The 16,157-nt window shown below is 43.4% G+C and overlaps 1 protein-coding gene across 2 annotated transcripts; it reads right to left on the bottom strand.

Moving 5' to 3' along the window:
• ARPC1A (actin related protein 2/3 complex subunit 1A) lies at nt 1–15,924 on the bottom strand. Of its 2 annotated transcripts, none has more exons than XM_038151604.1 (10): nt 15,789–15,924; nt 12,437–12,541; nt 11,572–11,676; nt 8,922–9,144; nt 7,123–7,230; nt 4,071–4,283; nt 2,825–2,900; nt 2,454–2,647; nt 1,476–1,566; nt 1–396 (listed from the first exon to the last, which is right to left on the bottom strand). In XM_038151604.1, the coding sequence occupies exons 2-10, from the start codon at nt 12,498–12,500 to the stop codon at nt 358–360; spliced, it is 1,113 nt and encodes a 370-aa protein (XP_038007532.1). In that variant the 5' UTR covers nt 12,501–12,541; nt 15,789–15,924; the 3' UTR covers nt 1–357. The 2 variants fall into 2 exon arrangements, with proteins under 2 accessions (XP_038007532.1, XP_038007531.1); XM_038151603.1 differs by having other exon boundaries at nt 12,437–12,518.
• Between the last annotated feature and the right edge of the window lie 233 nt (nt 15,925–16,157).

Genomic DNA, 16,157 nt, shown 5'->3' with positions numbered 1-16,157 from the left:
TCAGTTTTTCTCTTTTTTATTATTATTATTATTATTATTTCTAGCAGACAATTTACATAAAATTCCCCTTTTAAGTTAGTGATTCATAACTTCCTGCAATAAACTACTTAAGGAGCAGCTTTGGTAAAGAATGGAATGAAACAACCAACCAAAAAAAAAAAAAAAAAAAAGAACAATCACAGCTGATTTTGAAACCAACACAATTCACCAAATTTAGATTCAAAAGAAAATCTGCCAAGCTGTATTTTCTCAGTGTTTCCAAATATTTCACCTTCCTCCTCCCTTTTCAGGTTTGTGCAGATGTGGGAGCTGCATTCTGTCAAGCAGTTTGTCCTGCTAGATCATGGAAATCCATCTTTACATGATTCGTAGCCCTTGGATGGAGGACTCTAAAGTCTTGAAGGAGAGAAAAAAAAAATCTTAATTACAATCTGCTGCTCTAGCTTGGGCTAAATAATTCAGTGTAAATGCTAAAAACCATGAATATTTGAAATTAGACTCAGTCACAGAATCCCAGAATGGTTTGGGTTGGAAGGGACCTTAAAGCTCATTTCATTCCAGCCTCTGCCATGGCAGGGACACCTTCCACTGTCCCAGCTTGCTCCAAACCCTGTCCAACCTGGCCCTGGATATTTCCACGGATCCAGGGGCAGCCACAGCTTCTCTGGGCACCCTGTGCCAGGGCCTCCCCACCCTTACAGGGAAGAATTTCTTCTTTAGGTAAAGGATTTCTTCCTAATGCAAGAGCCAGAGACCACAACAGTCATTCCTTTCAAAATCAGGCCTGCACAGGCCAATGATACACACCTAAAACTGCACTAAAGCAGCTCAGAGATCCCCTCAACTCCATGTTTGACCCCTGTCCCCACCAGAGCACTCCGGCACCACAGAACAGACAATCTATTCTTTCCCTAGATCAAATCCCATATCCCAGTTTTGGGAAGACCAACAGGGACCTCTGTTGGCCAGGCCTGAGCAAAGCAGGCTTGGACATTAAAACGTCCTTTTAGGATTTTCAATATTGTATTTTGCAGCTGTCAGAGACAACTTCTTACTCCTTGGGTAAGTTAATTCTAAAAGGACAGGACCACATTCTGCAGCAGGACAATGAGCAGAGCCCCATGGGATGGGAGAAGGAAGAGGCAGGGGGTTGTGTTGTACTAATTGTTCCAGCCCAACTGTGGCTTAGGTTGGAGAATGAAAGAATTAAGGGACATTAAGTAATTCTATTAAAAAATTAATCTGTATTATCACCATCTGCTTCACAAACTGCATCTGCATTTATGTAGATTCCTGGATCAGTTTTTCTTATGGACTTCACTAATGGTTTTGAGTATTCCAGTCTGGATTTCCTGCTGCTGCTAAAACCCGGCTTGGGGCTGAGCCCAAGGAGTTGATACTAGAGATTAAAAGAAAAAAAAATCCCCCCAGCCCAGCTAATTCACATAAACATGGTAGTAAAAGCACATTTTCACCTTAAAATCCCAGATGGTCATTGCTCCATCGATGCCAGTGGTGCAGAATTTCCGACAATCCCGTTTGTCTATCTCATAAATAGACACTTGGCTGCAAACAGACAGTGAGAGCTCCAACAGCCATTCCAGAGAGCCAGAAAACTGGGGAATTTGGGTTGAATTCTACTCCTACTCTTTGGATGGAGACATGACTATACCAGAGCCTACACTAGATTCTTGGTAGAATGCCTCAGAAAAATAAGCCAAGAAAAAGATGCTGAAAGCTCTTTAATGGCTTGGTGAGACATTTTCCTTGAATAAAGAGAAATTGCTCAACATCCCTGGGGATCACATCATTTTTTTAATGCAAAGATATTTTACCCGATTAACCTGAATGAATCCTTTTGATTAACAGAATTGTGGAATGGTTTGGGGTGGAAGGGACATGAAGACTCATCCAGCTCCACTCCCTGCTATGGGCAGGGACACTTTCCACTATTTCAGGTTGCTCCAACCTGGCCTTGAAAGCCTCCAGGGATGGGGCAGCCACAGCTTCTCTGGGCAACCTGTGCCAGGGCCTCTCCACCCTCACAGGGAAGAATTTTTCTGTAGGTTTAACCTAAATTTCCACCCCTTTCAGTTTGAAAACAGTGATACATAATAAATAAATAGACACGGCAGTAACGTCTGAAGTAGGAAGCTGGGATGTGAATTTCAGGTGGATTTTGCTGACTGGATTTTGCACAGTGCCACCAGCCTCTTGGGAACTACCCACGTATTTGATAAGATAAGCTGTGTCCAAGGTACACAACACATTAACCACGAGCAAACAGCTGTGGCCATGTCAACGATTAACCAGCACCCACGTAAATCCCAGAAACAGAGAGCTGCTGGGGAAAAACCACAAGGGACACCAGCTACACCCTTCTGGTACAGCAAACCTAAGGGTACCCTGCACGGAGAACATTCCCTGCCCTGCTGCTGCAGCAGGACACTCACGTTATACTGTTTTGGTGCAGGGTCTCCAGGGTGGTGTTGCGGTCCTCCGTGGTGGCTCTTTTATCCATGTTGCGGAAGCGCTCCATGGCGGAGATGTTGCGCTGGATGCTCTGTTTGGGAATGTCGAGTTTGGAAACGAAGCTCAGCAAGCCACGCTCGTCACAGTTGAAGAGCATCGGGCAGCAGTCGTGGCCCTGCAAGCAAACAGCCGTCAGGAAACGCCACCTCAGCATCCCCACCCTGCCTTCCAACACGCAAACGCCGGCACCAGGGCACGGCCTGCTCGGTGTTATTATCAACTGTGCAAAACACGGGGTTTGCTCCCCCTCCAAAACACAAAGCCCTGCAAGGAGGAAATAGCAGACACTTACAGCTGCCACCACGCTGTTCTCGGAGACAAAGGACACGCTCAGGAGTGGGAGGAACTCTGTTTTCAGCTGCGAAACCCTGGGCACAAGGACATGTGTTAGAGGGATTCACTGAAACCTCTCATTTTCGGCTCTAACAAAAAACAGGCATCGTTCCCATGCAAGGATTGTTGGAAAAGTCAAGGTAGCTCGGATGCCCTGTGGTGACAACAGAAGGCTGTAATTTGTAATAAAAAGTTTCAGCCTAATGAAAGTGTGCTGGAAGATTCATAACGAAGCCAAGTATTCCAGGTGAAAGGCTAACATTACCAAAATTGTGTGTAAACAGGGGCAAGAGTTTAAAAGGAATAACCCCAAAAATGTCTGTTTTGATGAAGATATTAATTTCATTTGAATATAAAAAATGCTTGAAATTTTGATGCTTGACATCTTTGCAGAGGGAAAAAGCCTTGATGTGCAGTTAAGTCAACTTTTGTGATTTAATGACAAATAAAGAGAATTCTTAAACACTTTATAATGAATTATATTTCCTGCCAGGTACTTATACAACTGTATTGATCAGAACCACAATTCAAAATTAATCCCAGCAATATCTGGATGACCCCAGAGATTTCTGCTACCCAAACACATGGAGAATCTCATCCTTCCTGGCTGGAAAGCCAAGGACACTGCAAAGTTATGCAGATCAAGAGGAGGAGCAGAAGGAGCAATTGTTAGTAAAATATTTTGTCGGATTGGAAGGTGGAATTTGAAACCTTGCATCAGCAGCATCTTAAGGACAGATGTTGAAATTAATATTTCATGAACGTATTTTCCAGATTCTGGTTAGAGATGTGGTCTTAGTGCTGCAGCGAGCATGTTTCTGGATTCTCTTTGAATTGGGAATATTGTCTGGAATATGTTGTATTGCAAATATTGTTTTGCAAAAGGGAATATTGTTTCCCTGGTTACTCAGTAGAAGATACCTTTTTTCATAAATGCCTCTTTTCCCCCCCTCAAAATAAATTTGCTATACCCTCACCAAAGGATTCTTCAAAGAACTTAAATTATATACTCTAAAATTCACAGAAACAAACCTTATTTATAGAATATTTATATAAGCCTCAAAGAGACCTGAAGCCTACAGTAAAACAGGCAACAGAGACACGAGCTTGCAAGCCCAATATCCCACATGGAACCACGGAATCCTTAAGGCTGGAAAAGACCTTTAGGATCCTCAGGCTCACACCAGCAGCAAGGGGATACTCACATCATGTTTTTGGAGGCATCAGCCACTGACACGGTGCTGTCGTGGCTGACCCAGGCCAGGCGGTTGCCGCTGGCGGAGAAGCTCACGCTGTGCACCCACCCTCCGCTGCCTGCGCCCCCAAATTCCGACATCAGCTGCCCAAAAGGCATCTTGGAGCCCCAGGGTGTGCTGGCTGGCTTTTCATCCACTTCCTTAATGTAAGCAGAGAACACCCTGCAAATAAAAAGATTTTGGGGTGAACAAGGAGAGAACAAAGCTCCTGGGAGCATGGGGTGCGTTTCATGTCGGAAGGAGAGAGATTCTGGTTCTGATTCTCCCAAAATGAAATATTTTGGTTCTTGGAACAAGCCTGGAAGCAGCAGCGTGCAGAGAGAAAGCAGCAGGACAAAGGGGGTAAAGCACACAGGTTTCTTATGAATGCTGCTCTTGTAGCCCTCTCCCTTTTTTTCCAGAAGGTGGCACAAAAATACACGTTGTCAGTGCACTTCTCCCCGTGCCAAGATTTCCCTTTCATCCTTTTGCGGTGCTAACAGCTCTCCAGAGTCAAGCCTTCAGTTAGAGAAAACCCAGGAATGGCACTGTATAATTAGAAGCTAATACAAACACCTACAAAATTACCCACTTTTTAAGAACATTCCCGTTTTAGCAGGATTTCAAAGAAAGAAATGTGATGTTCTAATGCCAGCAAAGGAGCTCTGAGCCACCTTCTTCCGGCTCATTATGGCAAAAATGCCTTGAAAACCTGAAATACTGCAATGTTTTTATAGATTTTTTTTTCCCCCAGCACTACAGTTTTTAAGGTATGTTTAAATAGAAAGCCTCCCCCTTTCATCAAATTCCTTCTGCATGATTCAGACATGCCACAATATGGTGTTCTTGACTGTTACCATGGAATTTAATGGGACGTCACAACCATAGGATTTGAGTCCATTGAACAGGAGGAGCAAGGCAGCTACACCGTGCTACTACCAGAGGGAAAAAAAATCAGTGTAAATGAGAAACTATAATCAAATATTCATGGTTGCAGTCACACACAAACAAGAATTATTTTATAGTGAGTTTAAAGAAATGTAGCCTCCCCTTCCCTGTTTTTTGTATCTTTTGTATGTGTGGGGTAAGCACCTCCAAAGGCACCTATATTCAGCTTATTTCAATAAAGCTGCTCATATGGAGTGAGAAGGGTTTAACTGCAGCTATATTAGGTACAGATTTTCAGGGAATTAAGTATGGATATATATTTGGCTCTATTAGTTTAAATATAATCTAATGATAATCCCTTAAAAATCTGAATTTTATAGAGCCACCTAAAAGGATGGTGTTTTAATGTATGGAAGTAGGACAAGATGTTTAAAGCAAAAGCCTTTGACACAAGGCAGGAAAATCATACCTAAGTAGGGAAGACCTTGAATTCAACTGTTACTTAGAAATATAAGAAGTCTTCCCCCTTATTAAAGTCTCCCTGTCTTTTAAAACCAAAATCACCTCAGCTTGAAGACCCCAGCCTTCAAAGAATGTTGGGAAATTACTTTCATTCCCTCAGCAAGAACATAAAATCATACTTATGTGGCACTGGTAGCTACAGATACATATGTATTTCAGATAAATACAAGGGGAGCTCATTTATCTTGGCCAAGCACCAAAAATCTCTGCTGAATACCCAGCAATTTGCAGCCTCCTGCCCTCCACTCCTTCCCCAAAATGTTTCCTACTTAGCAGCTTATTACATGGCAGTGGCTCTGGCAGATCCATTTCCTAATTTCCATCAGAACGGGTGCACACGTCAGGTATCTTTATTTTTTTTTAATATGGAACTGAAGGGAGAACTGGGATTCTAGAGATCTGTACTCCTAATTTACAAAAGATAATAGTTTTTCATGGTTTTGGGGAAGAAACAGAATCCTAGAATGCCAGAATGGTTAGGGTTGGACACACACACATTTCAGGTGACCTATATCAAAATCCTGAGATCCTTTATGAAACCAAATTTAAAAACTCCCACATGTGAAAAGTACCTGCTTCTGTTTCACATCACCTACTCTGTGACAGTAAGTGAATACATACAGTTTATCTAATTTAAACTGTAAATAAGGCAGGAAAGAGGAGACAACATTCCCCTCTCTTTCCCAGCTTCCATTTAACATCTCTCCTTACATGAAAAGGTATCAAAGGATGGGGTTTAGATGTGAGGATTTCATTCTGAAATAAGGAATGCAATAGTCAGTCTCACCTCCCCCTCCCACTCCTCCTTAGTCATTTTTAGTACACACTTTGAAGCTTAAAAATTGCCCTATTACATAAAGAATTTGAGAAAAGAAGCTTTCATTATCATTCGAGGTACAAGTGAATGTGGATTCAAGTCAGGCCCTGCAGACTCCCCGTGCAGAGTTCCCTGCAGTGACCCCAATCACTCAGCACAGAGCAGTTTGCAGGGCCCATCCCTCACACTGTAACTTCACCATCAGTTGCAAAGTCTCCCCCATCCATCTCTCACACCAATCTGCCTTTAACAGCCTTTTTTTTTTTTTTATGGTCTTCAAAAATCTCTTCTATTGTGTTGAGTTGCAGGTGGATCAATTCCTTGATTCTGCTCCCCACAGGCAAAGGGGAGGAAACAAGGAACTCAGAGAAAAAAGATGGGATAACACCTTTGGAAATGGCCAGTTACTCTGAATTTTGGAACTGCACCGTTAGGGTATTGTTTTTTCAACTCTAACTAGCAGTGCTGGTGTTCTGCAAGGTAACACCTGATAACCCAGCTTCAGCCTAATGGCCAGCTCTGAGCCTAAACGCTGTGTAATGCTGGGAAGGAAGCCAGCAATCCCCCAAATTCAGGGGTGTCCCTCTGCAGATCCATGCTGGCTGTGCAAAGTCAGGACACAGCAGCACCCAAGCCAAGGTTTCCCAAGCTGGATATTTTATTTTGGTACCAACAGCAGTACACAATGAGCCACCTTTTATTCTAAAAGCCAGTGCAATTACCTGATGAATGTGCTCAAGCTACTGATTTGATCCAGTAACCCAATCTGTAGATAAATGTTTTCGTCTCTCTCACCTGCACTTGAAGTCACAGGACCCTGCAGCCAGCAGGACATTGTTGGGGTGCCAGTCCAGGCTGAGGACAGTGGAACGAATGGGCTTTTTAATGTGTTTGCTCACCCACCTAAAACAAAACCAAACCAAAATAAGACATAAAATTTATGTGAGCGTATTTTACCTGATTCCCACAAATCCATGAAGCACTCCTCAAAAAGATTCCTCCCTGTCAATGACTAAACACATCCTTTTTGGAAAAAAACTTCATGTCAAATCTTTCTCATTCTCTTGTGCAATCTGTGAACTTTATGGTTAGCTTAATTAAACTTTCAAATATTATGAACAAACTCAGTAAATATGCATCTCCTCAGTTAAGTCCTATTCCCCTTCAAGCTGATTTTTATGATGCATCAGATGGAACTCCTTGATGGGAATTTCGCACAGGAATCACCAGGTCTCTTCCCCCCAGGGAACACGAGGTCAGCTGGGACTGTGACACTGAGCTAAGCAGCACTATTTCCATGGATCACCAAGCACAAGTCCTTCCAACAAATTTTATAACCACATCTCTTGCCTATTGACTTTTCTACTGTTTAAAAATACAATAACTATAAAACACAACAAGAAAATGGGGGGACTGCCAATGACCCAAGCAGTGCATTCATCTCAATTATCTGCAGTGCAGTGCAAAGTGGTCCTGCTGCTGAGTTCATCAATAGTGCCCTAAATATGTCTCAGCAGATTTGGTTTATCTGAACTATTTACAAACTAGTAATGAAATCTATTATTCACTTGATGGCCTTTGGGATGATGGTGCTTTTTCTTTGATTTAACTTCCATCAAGCGCAAGTTTTAAGGCTCACAATTTACAAATTATATTCCTTTAGCATATGGAGTCTTGATTCTTTTGCAGACAAGTGAGGCAGAGAAAAAATATTGATAAGTGAACATGCTGGAAAGCATACAAGTCCAAAATAATCTTTAAAATGTATTTTGCAGATGGTGCCATTGTTTTTCATCCCCCCATGGCAGACTGCACAGAGGACACCTGTGCTTTTGTGCCTGTTTATGCAACCCAAAGTAAGAGATACCCCCCACGCTGATTTCAGCTACAGATGATACAGCAACTGTAGCTCCAACACGTGCAGCTACAAAGGGAAAAGATCAGAAGCGTTAAGTTTAGATGCTAAAATGAGAAAAATGTTAATGGTGGAAATATCTTTGTGAAATTCCTATGTGAAATCTATAAACTGTGGTAAAAGTGACAAAATGCAGAATAGGTCTATGACAAGCTCAAACATATTCTAACAGATCACCCTGGAGATGTGACAGAATGACAAGAAGTGGCCCAAAATAAGAGATACAGAAGAAAGACTCCAGTGAAGATTTCTTCATTCACTCTGGCACAAAGAAGGGAAAGGAAATATTTATCTTCTTTCAACCACAGAGTTGTAGTAATGAAATCTTTACTCTGCAGAAATTCTTGCACTTTCAGAAAAGCAACATATGTTTATGGCAGTCAGGCAGAACACATCCACGCCAACTTGTACTGGCTGAAAATAGACAAAGGCCTTTAGGTGCTACAGCAGAGCAAAGAATAGAGATAACCTTCTTCCCCAAATGTTAAAGTCCACAAAAGAACTGATGAGGCCATCCCTCAGCACCTCCTGAATATTTTAGGAATTAGTAAAATAGTAACCCAGTTACCCAGCATTAATTATAACTAATAACTAAATAACTAATAATAGTAACCCAGTTACCAGCATTAAACAACTCCAGCTTTCCCATGCTGGCCTTCAAGACACAAAACCAGCTCACCAGTCATTTTCAGACTCAAAGTAGCACACAGATATGAGTCGAGCCCCACTGCCCACAGCAAACTTGTTCTCCAAGGGAGACCACTTGACGAAGGTGGCGGCACGGTTGATCCTGAGGATGACGAGGGTGGGTTTCCACACGCCGTCCTTCTGGCTCCACACGTAGGCGTTGCGGTCGGCGCCGCACGTCACGATGCGGTCGCTTTTGGGAGCCCAGTCAATACCTGCCAGGGAAGGGGTCACAGGAATTCATCTTCCCCTTCGTGTTAAGGCAAAACAGAGATCACCTCACAAGCCCTCTGTCACGGAATCCCAGAATGATTTAGGGTGGAAAGGACCTTAAAGATCGTCCAGTTCCAACTTTGTGCCAACGTCCATTCACTGGCCCAGGTTGCTCCAAGCCCCATCCACTTGGACACTTCCTTGGACGCTCCCAGGGATTCAGGGGCAGCCTCAGCTTCTCCAGGCAATCTGAGTCAGGGCCTCACCGCCCTCACAGGGAAGACTTTTGCCATATCTAACCTAAATTTCCCCTCTTTCAGTCTGAAGCCATTTCTCCTTGCCCTGTCACTGCAGTTCCTGATGAACTGATCGCTGACACAGTTATTCCTGTTCTGTGATTCCCTTTCATCTCTTATTCTCCAGGAGCTACTTCAAGCTGTTAGGGATACTTGTTTCTCCCTCCAGCTTTCATCAAAACTGCAGATCCCAAATTCCCAGATCCTGAGGAAGCTCCGAGGGCTGGCCAACAGGTGGAGCTCTGCAGACTGGCCAAGGCCTGTCCACTAGCACCCTCCAAACCCCTGACTTGTGCAAGATCCCTCTCAACAGCTGAAACTCAGCAATTCTAAAACTGCACAACCTCTAACAACGTTTTGTGCTTGCTGCCAGACTGCAGCCATGATCTAAAGTTTCGATAACAGGGCTTTTTGGTTAGCTGTTATCAATCTTTATGCACTGACACAATGCTTACATTTTTTTCCATGCCTATTTAAGCTGTGACACAAGAAAGGTTTACCAAGAAAAAAAATAACAAATTCAAACAATAAAAAAAACCCCTTTGATAAAGCTGCCATTGTTTCTTCCCCCTCCTAGGCAATGAAGGATGTTCCCAACTGGAAAGTCTTATGGGAACATTATTTTTCATCTTTTCTCTACCATCCTTTGGGATGCTGTCCTCAACTCTCCCACCACAAATTATGTATCAGTGGTTTTCCATTACTACATGCAGTATTAAAAATCTCTCTTAAGCTCACAATCTGAAAGGGAGATAAAAGCTGTGGAAAGAATTTGCACTAATGTTACCATATGATACTGTTTACTTCAAAATAGGTTTATGTTTAAAAAGTGAAAAGGTTTATAGTCTGAAACTACAGTTACAGGAGTTCTAGCACTGTCTTTGAAAGAGGGACCATCCTGTCTCTCTTTCCTTCTCCTGCCCACCACCTCCTCTCACCAGCCCTGGTGCTGTTCTGACTCAGGGATGTTCAGATTTTTAGCTCAGCAGAAAACAAGCTCTTCCTGTGAGTGAGCAGAGGCAGCTCACCACAAACTTGAGTCACAAGAAGGACCTTGTCCCCTGTCATCAGGAGCTGCAGTGGCAGCAGCTGACTCACTCCTGGCAGGGGTTACAAGCAGTTGGCTCTCCTGTGTGTAACCACAGCTTAACTCCACTCTTTACAACCACCACAGCGTTTTGTACTCCAAAGGTAACCACTGTGCAGGAAAGCAGGGAGAGTTCTTCTCCCAGGTCATGAATATTTGGACTCTAACACTAACAGGTACAAGTAGAATGTCTTCATGGGGACACAATTTGTAAATGCAGCCCAAGTGACTCTTCACAAAGAAGCAGGGATAGCTGCACTCTTGGGCAGCAAGAATTGGAAAAATTGAATAAAGTTCCTGCAAAATGCTGTTGGATTGATACTTCTGCCCATTAGTGAGCTGAGAAAAGAATTTGCTGCTTTGGGCATGTGGTTGTATTAATTATTTTCATTTCCTTAAGAGAATAAAGCCCTTTTAAAAGTATCACTATAAAAAAAAAAACCAAAAAAACAAAACCAACCCAGTAATATAAAAGACTGCCACAGAATAATCACATTTCTTAAAATAACACCTTGCGACTCAGTGTGGCAGCTCTTCTTAATTTCCATTGTGGATGAACAGGGCCTGCAATAAATGTGCTCACTGATGGTCCAAGTCCAGGACTGACCACTTCATATGTTTGTACAGTCCTTAAAAAGGGTAGTTATTGTTGTTGCAAACCACAAAGCAATTCTACAGTCGTATACTTGATGAAACTGTAGTACTAGCACTTGAAAGGGAACAGAATGCATCACTGTGACACAAGCAGATTACTTCAGCAGGCTGAAAATGTGTTCTCATTATGTCATTAGGGATGAAAAATAAGCCATAGATAAGAAAAAATGGCTCAGTAACTCCACTGAAATGTCTGGAAATGAGATAGGGCTTTTCTTCCTAACATTCACTGCATGCAGTTCAGAAAACTGCTGCAAGGCTCTGTCTAAGTGGGAATGCCAACCTATAAAAAGATCTATTTACTCAACACTTGCAGATTTCCTGTTCAGAATCTCAGCTGGGGAAAACAGGAGGGGTTGGGAAACTTCGCGTGAGGCTCAGCACAATCTCACCTGTAATGTGCCCATTGTGCTCCTTCAGCTCGTGAGCCTTCACCCACTGGTTCCCACTCTTCTTGTAGATGTGCACTTCATGGTTATTAGGGCTAATGGCAATCTCTTGAAAGAAGAAATAAAACAATCCAATTGTACAGAAGGTTTTTCAATAGCAAATGCTAGATTTGGAAAGACTTTTCCCATCTAAAACCTCTATTTACAAATTTGAGAGCATCGCATGGGCTTTGTTAATGAAGGGCCAAAATCCCTGGAAAATCTCCAATAATTATGGACAAAGAATCATGGAATGGTTTGGGCTGGAAGGCATCTTTAAGATCATCCAGTTCCAACCCCCTGCCATGGACAGGGACACCTTCCACTATCCCAAGTTGCTCCAAGCACCATCCATCCTAGCCTCGGGCACTTCCAGGTACAGCTCCCCTGGGAATCTGTGCCAGGGCCTCCCCACCCTCCCAGGGAAGAATTTCTTCCCAAAATCCCACCTAACCCTGCCCTCTGGCAGTTTGATATTGGTGCACATACCAGGGTCATGAGTACTCTGCACAGGAAGACAACACATTTGGAACACAACAATCCACATTATATAGAAAACTTGGCCAAGAGGCAAAGCTTTGTGGAACACCAGGAAGACTCAATTGCCTCCTATGCCAGAGTTCCAGCAGCAGGCTTAGAAAAGCTCAGATTTGGAACACTTGTGCTTTTTTTGCATCAGAAGTAGAACATTTAACATGTAGAATTATATATCTGATCACACCTTCCATAAATGTGACCCAGAACACCAGCACATCAAAAACTGACAGCAGAAAGAAAACAGCAATTGAAAAAAAGATGAATTAAAAATGAAAATGAACTTATGACTTACGAGTACGGTCTCTGTTCCAGGCATGGCAGGTGATTGGCTCCAGCAGGAACTGGTGCAGAGACATTCCGAGTTAAAGAGATTCCTATGTTGTAAAAAGTGAAAAGGCTGAAAGGTGTAAAATCGAAAACAAAACGCTTCAAAATGAGAGAATTAATAAAACAAAGCTAATCTTCAACATTTACCAAGCACCGTTCAGCGCAGTGTTACAATTTATTTACAGATCACAAGGTAATAAATATGCTAAGGCTGCTCAAGAGCTGCCTGTGTCACACCCCCAGATATTTCCAGTGGGATGATGGATTTGCATTGTCCTGCTAATTAGCTAATTGCAGTTGCCCTAAAAGCCAGATACACTTGCTTCTTTGTGCATCCTCACAGACAAGAGAGCAGGTCCTCAGGAAATCTAATAAACCTAATAATTTTACTATGGAAATAGAACAATTAGAAAAATAAATATCTAGGGCAAAGGTCAGTGAACTGATTCTAAAGCCTGACTTGTATCCAGGCTCACAGGCAGAGCTACAACAAAATCTTTTCTTCAGGAAGTCAAACTGCTGATGCACTATTTGATATTATATATTATTTATATATTATAGATATAATTTATATTGTATATTAATATATCTGCTGATATATTATTTGATAAAACCATTTTTACGCATCCTAGGGAAAAACTACTAAGACTACTAATTAGTTAATTAGTAATTTCTTCAAATTAATTCTAGCACTGAACTATTTGATAATCAGGCTTTTGCCCCATTAAACTCAAACACTAAAACAAGCTGAATCGTTATAGTTTGTGAGTATTTTGTTTAAAAAAGGCTAAACACCTACTTTTTTCTTTTAACTGATGGCTGTCACAAGAGACAGTGCTGAAAATCTGTAACTGGGGGCACATCCATCCACAGACACAAAGTTGTTTAAAATGTTTTTATTATATTACCTTCCACCCATTTATGCTGCCTTTGGTGAATACAGGACATGGAGTAGTTTATTTTTGAAATGAAAATATTTTAGACATTAAAGTACTTTAGATACCAAAATATTTCAGGTATTAAAATACAGTATTCTATGTGCTGTATTAACCAGAGCAGCATGAATGGATGGAATAGAACACCACAAAAACTCAAGGTCACCTGTAATAATCAAAATGTGCACAGCTCAATATATCCAACCTGGACTAGCCAATTCCTTTGGTATCTTCCACTAATTTTCACAGCAATTTATCACTGATGGATCAAAGGATTTTTACCCCCACAGATCCCTCTTAAAAGAACGATCTCCGTGATGTCATTCCAAGACACCCACACCCATTACAGCCTGGAATTACAACATACCCAAGTATGGCCATGTTAGCAGAGGGTGGAGACTTCAGGACAAGGTAGGAATTTGGAAGCAAACAGGAAATGAATGGCAATCCAACAGAAACTTGGGAGTGAAAGAAGGACGAGTACGCTCTTAGGGAGCCTCAGGAGTTACTATCACACCACCAGTTTAACAAATGCCTTGAGAGTGCTGGGTCTTGGAGCAGAGGTGAGGCAGTATTTCACCAATGCAAGTAACTGGAGAGACTTTTGATTTTATTTAAGGAAATCGAGCACTGTTATTCTAAAAATATGCAAATTACGGGTGCATTTCAAATGTACTTGAAATACAACTGTTAACAATATGAGCTTTTAGTCCAGCTCATAATTTTAACCAGCACGATTTTCACAGTTCTTATAAAAATCACATTCCACCAATCAAATTAAGTATTAAATACACACAGTCCCAGGCAAAATAATGAATTATTTTTTGTTCATGTGAAAATGTTGCTATAGTCTGGGTTACCTCTGCCCTTGGACATCCATCATCTGAGATTCCACGTGTGGAAGCAAAACACAACTGCAAAGTGCTTTTTCCAGGATCTTGCTTTAGCTCCTGCCAACATTCAGTAGCAGCACATTTCCATATACAGGAAAAGTTCAAGAGCTGTTCCACCAACAAGGAATGCTCAGCCTTTGCTACTCTTTCCGAAATAAAATGTAAAAATATCCAGTCTCCTCTCCCCAAGGACCGCAGCTATTTTGAAACACTTTCTAGCACAACTGTAGTATTTTATTCACAGATTGGCATTACATATAAAATATGGTCCCACCCTAACTCTTAGTTCAGGTATTTTTACTCAGCTGCTCCCAAAACCTGCCCAAAGGTGTTTGATCCATTCCTTCCCATTGACTGAATTACCTGAGCTCCACAACTGGTTACAAGAGACTTTTTCCCAATTTGGTTTGGTTACAAACCCATAAAACACAACAATGATGATAACCTCAAAAAGCAGTGCTGTTTCTGTCTCCTTATAGATACAGGGCTATGTTCTTTGGGAAGATAAAGCTTAAAGAAGTTTTCCAGTGATATTTAATCCTTACTAATAGACAGACAAGATTCAGCTCATATTTCAGTAGGGGAAAATGCTGCTGGTTTTATAATTCTTAACAAATCAATAACCTCAACGCCTTCCCGTCATCCAGCCCCAGAATCTTACATGGGGAAGACACTGGTGTGACTTTGTTACCAAGTACTTAATGCAGCTCTCCCTGAGTTTTATTTCAAATGGAAAGCAGCTGACTTTAAATTTCAAAAAAATATTTTTAAATGGAGGGGAAAAAAAAGGGAAATCTTGCACTTTCGTAGAGCAGTTCTTTCAGTACAAGGCCTGAAAGGATCGAGGCTGGGATGCGCAGCACTCAGCTGCTGTCACCTCTTCCGGGGTGAGAAATATGTGGTGAATGGTACTTGCCCATTCCTGGACAAGCAGCCAGGCCAGGATCCGGACTCAGAAGTGGAGAGGGAATGTGTGCGTGTGACAGCGAGAAAGGGATCTTTGTGATCCTTTCCCATCCTCAGAGCACCTACACCACCTCCAAACACCTGGGAGCCAAGCACCTGCGAGGAAGGACAGCCTGCCAGCACTGTCACTCCCTCCCAAGTCACTCAGCGCGCATTTCCCAGGGGGGTGGCTCATCCCGGGCACCTCCAGACACGAGACACCGTTAGCAGGACAAATCCGCCGCGATGGGCACGGATTGCGAGCTGGGCCCTGCCAGCACAGGGCACGGCGGGGGCCGTGGGGGGAACAGCGGGGAATACGGGGGGGCACAACGGGGGAAAACAGGGCACTTCCTCAGCCTCGCCTCTCCCCGGCCCCTCAGGGCGAAGCGGCGAGCGGTGCCCACCGCCTCACCCTGAGCGCGGCGCCCCCAGCCCCTCGGGGCAGCGATGCTGCGCTGCCTCCCCTCCGCGCTCCCCTCACGCCGGCGGGCCCGCAGGCTCCCCCCGCTCGCCGCCCATCGCTGCCGCGGCCGGGACTCACCTGAGGCGGCGGGGGCGGAGCGGGGCTCGCGGACTCTGGGCAGTCAACGCGACTCCGCTCCGGCGGCGGGAGAGGCCGAGCGGGCCCGGCTCTGACACGGGCGGCAGGAAACGCGCTGGGCGCAGGCGCCGCCGCCCTCCCCTCACAAAGGGCGGAGCGGCGCCTGCGCGGCGCCCCAGGGCGGGGTGGCGGCTGGAGCTGAGGAATTGAGGAGTTGAGAAGGTGAGGAGAGGAATTTAAGGGTATAAAGTCCGGCTGTCAGTGCACCCCCGCCATTGTGTGCCCTAAACCTCATCAGCCAAGCGCCTCTTAAACGCCCCCAGGGGTGGTGAGTTCACCACTTAGCTGGGTAAGCTGTTCCAATGATCG

Source organism: Motacilla alba, chromosome 14 (assembly GCF_015832195.1).
Source record: "Motacilla alba alba isolate MOTALB_02 chromosome 14, Motacilla_alba_V1.0_pri, whole genome shotgun sequence".
Lineage (NCBI taxonomy): Eukaryota > Metazoa > Chordata > Aves > Passeriformes > Motacillidae > Motacilla > Motacilla alba.
This window is presented reverse-complemented; position numbering and strand designations above follow the sequence as displayed.

What these genes read in the sequence shown, in the direction of transcription:
- ARPC1A (XM_038151604.1), bottom strand. Translation starts at nt 12,500, where the DNA reads ATGTCTCTGCACCAGTTCCTGCTGGAGCCAATCACCTGCCATGCCTGG. An exon ending in GCACAATGGGCACATTACAG is followed by an intron (nt 9,145 to 11,571) that starts GTGAGATTGTGC and finishes CTTCCCTGGCAG; the next exon opens with GTATTGACTGGGCTCCCAAA. An exon ending in TGACCATCTGGGATTTTAAG is followed by an intron (nt 397 to 1,475) that starts GTGAAAATGTGC and finishes CTCTCCTTCAAG; the next exon opens with ACTTTAGAGTCCTCCATCCA.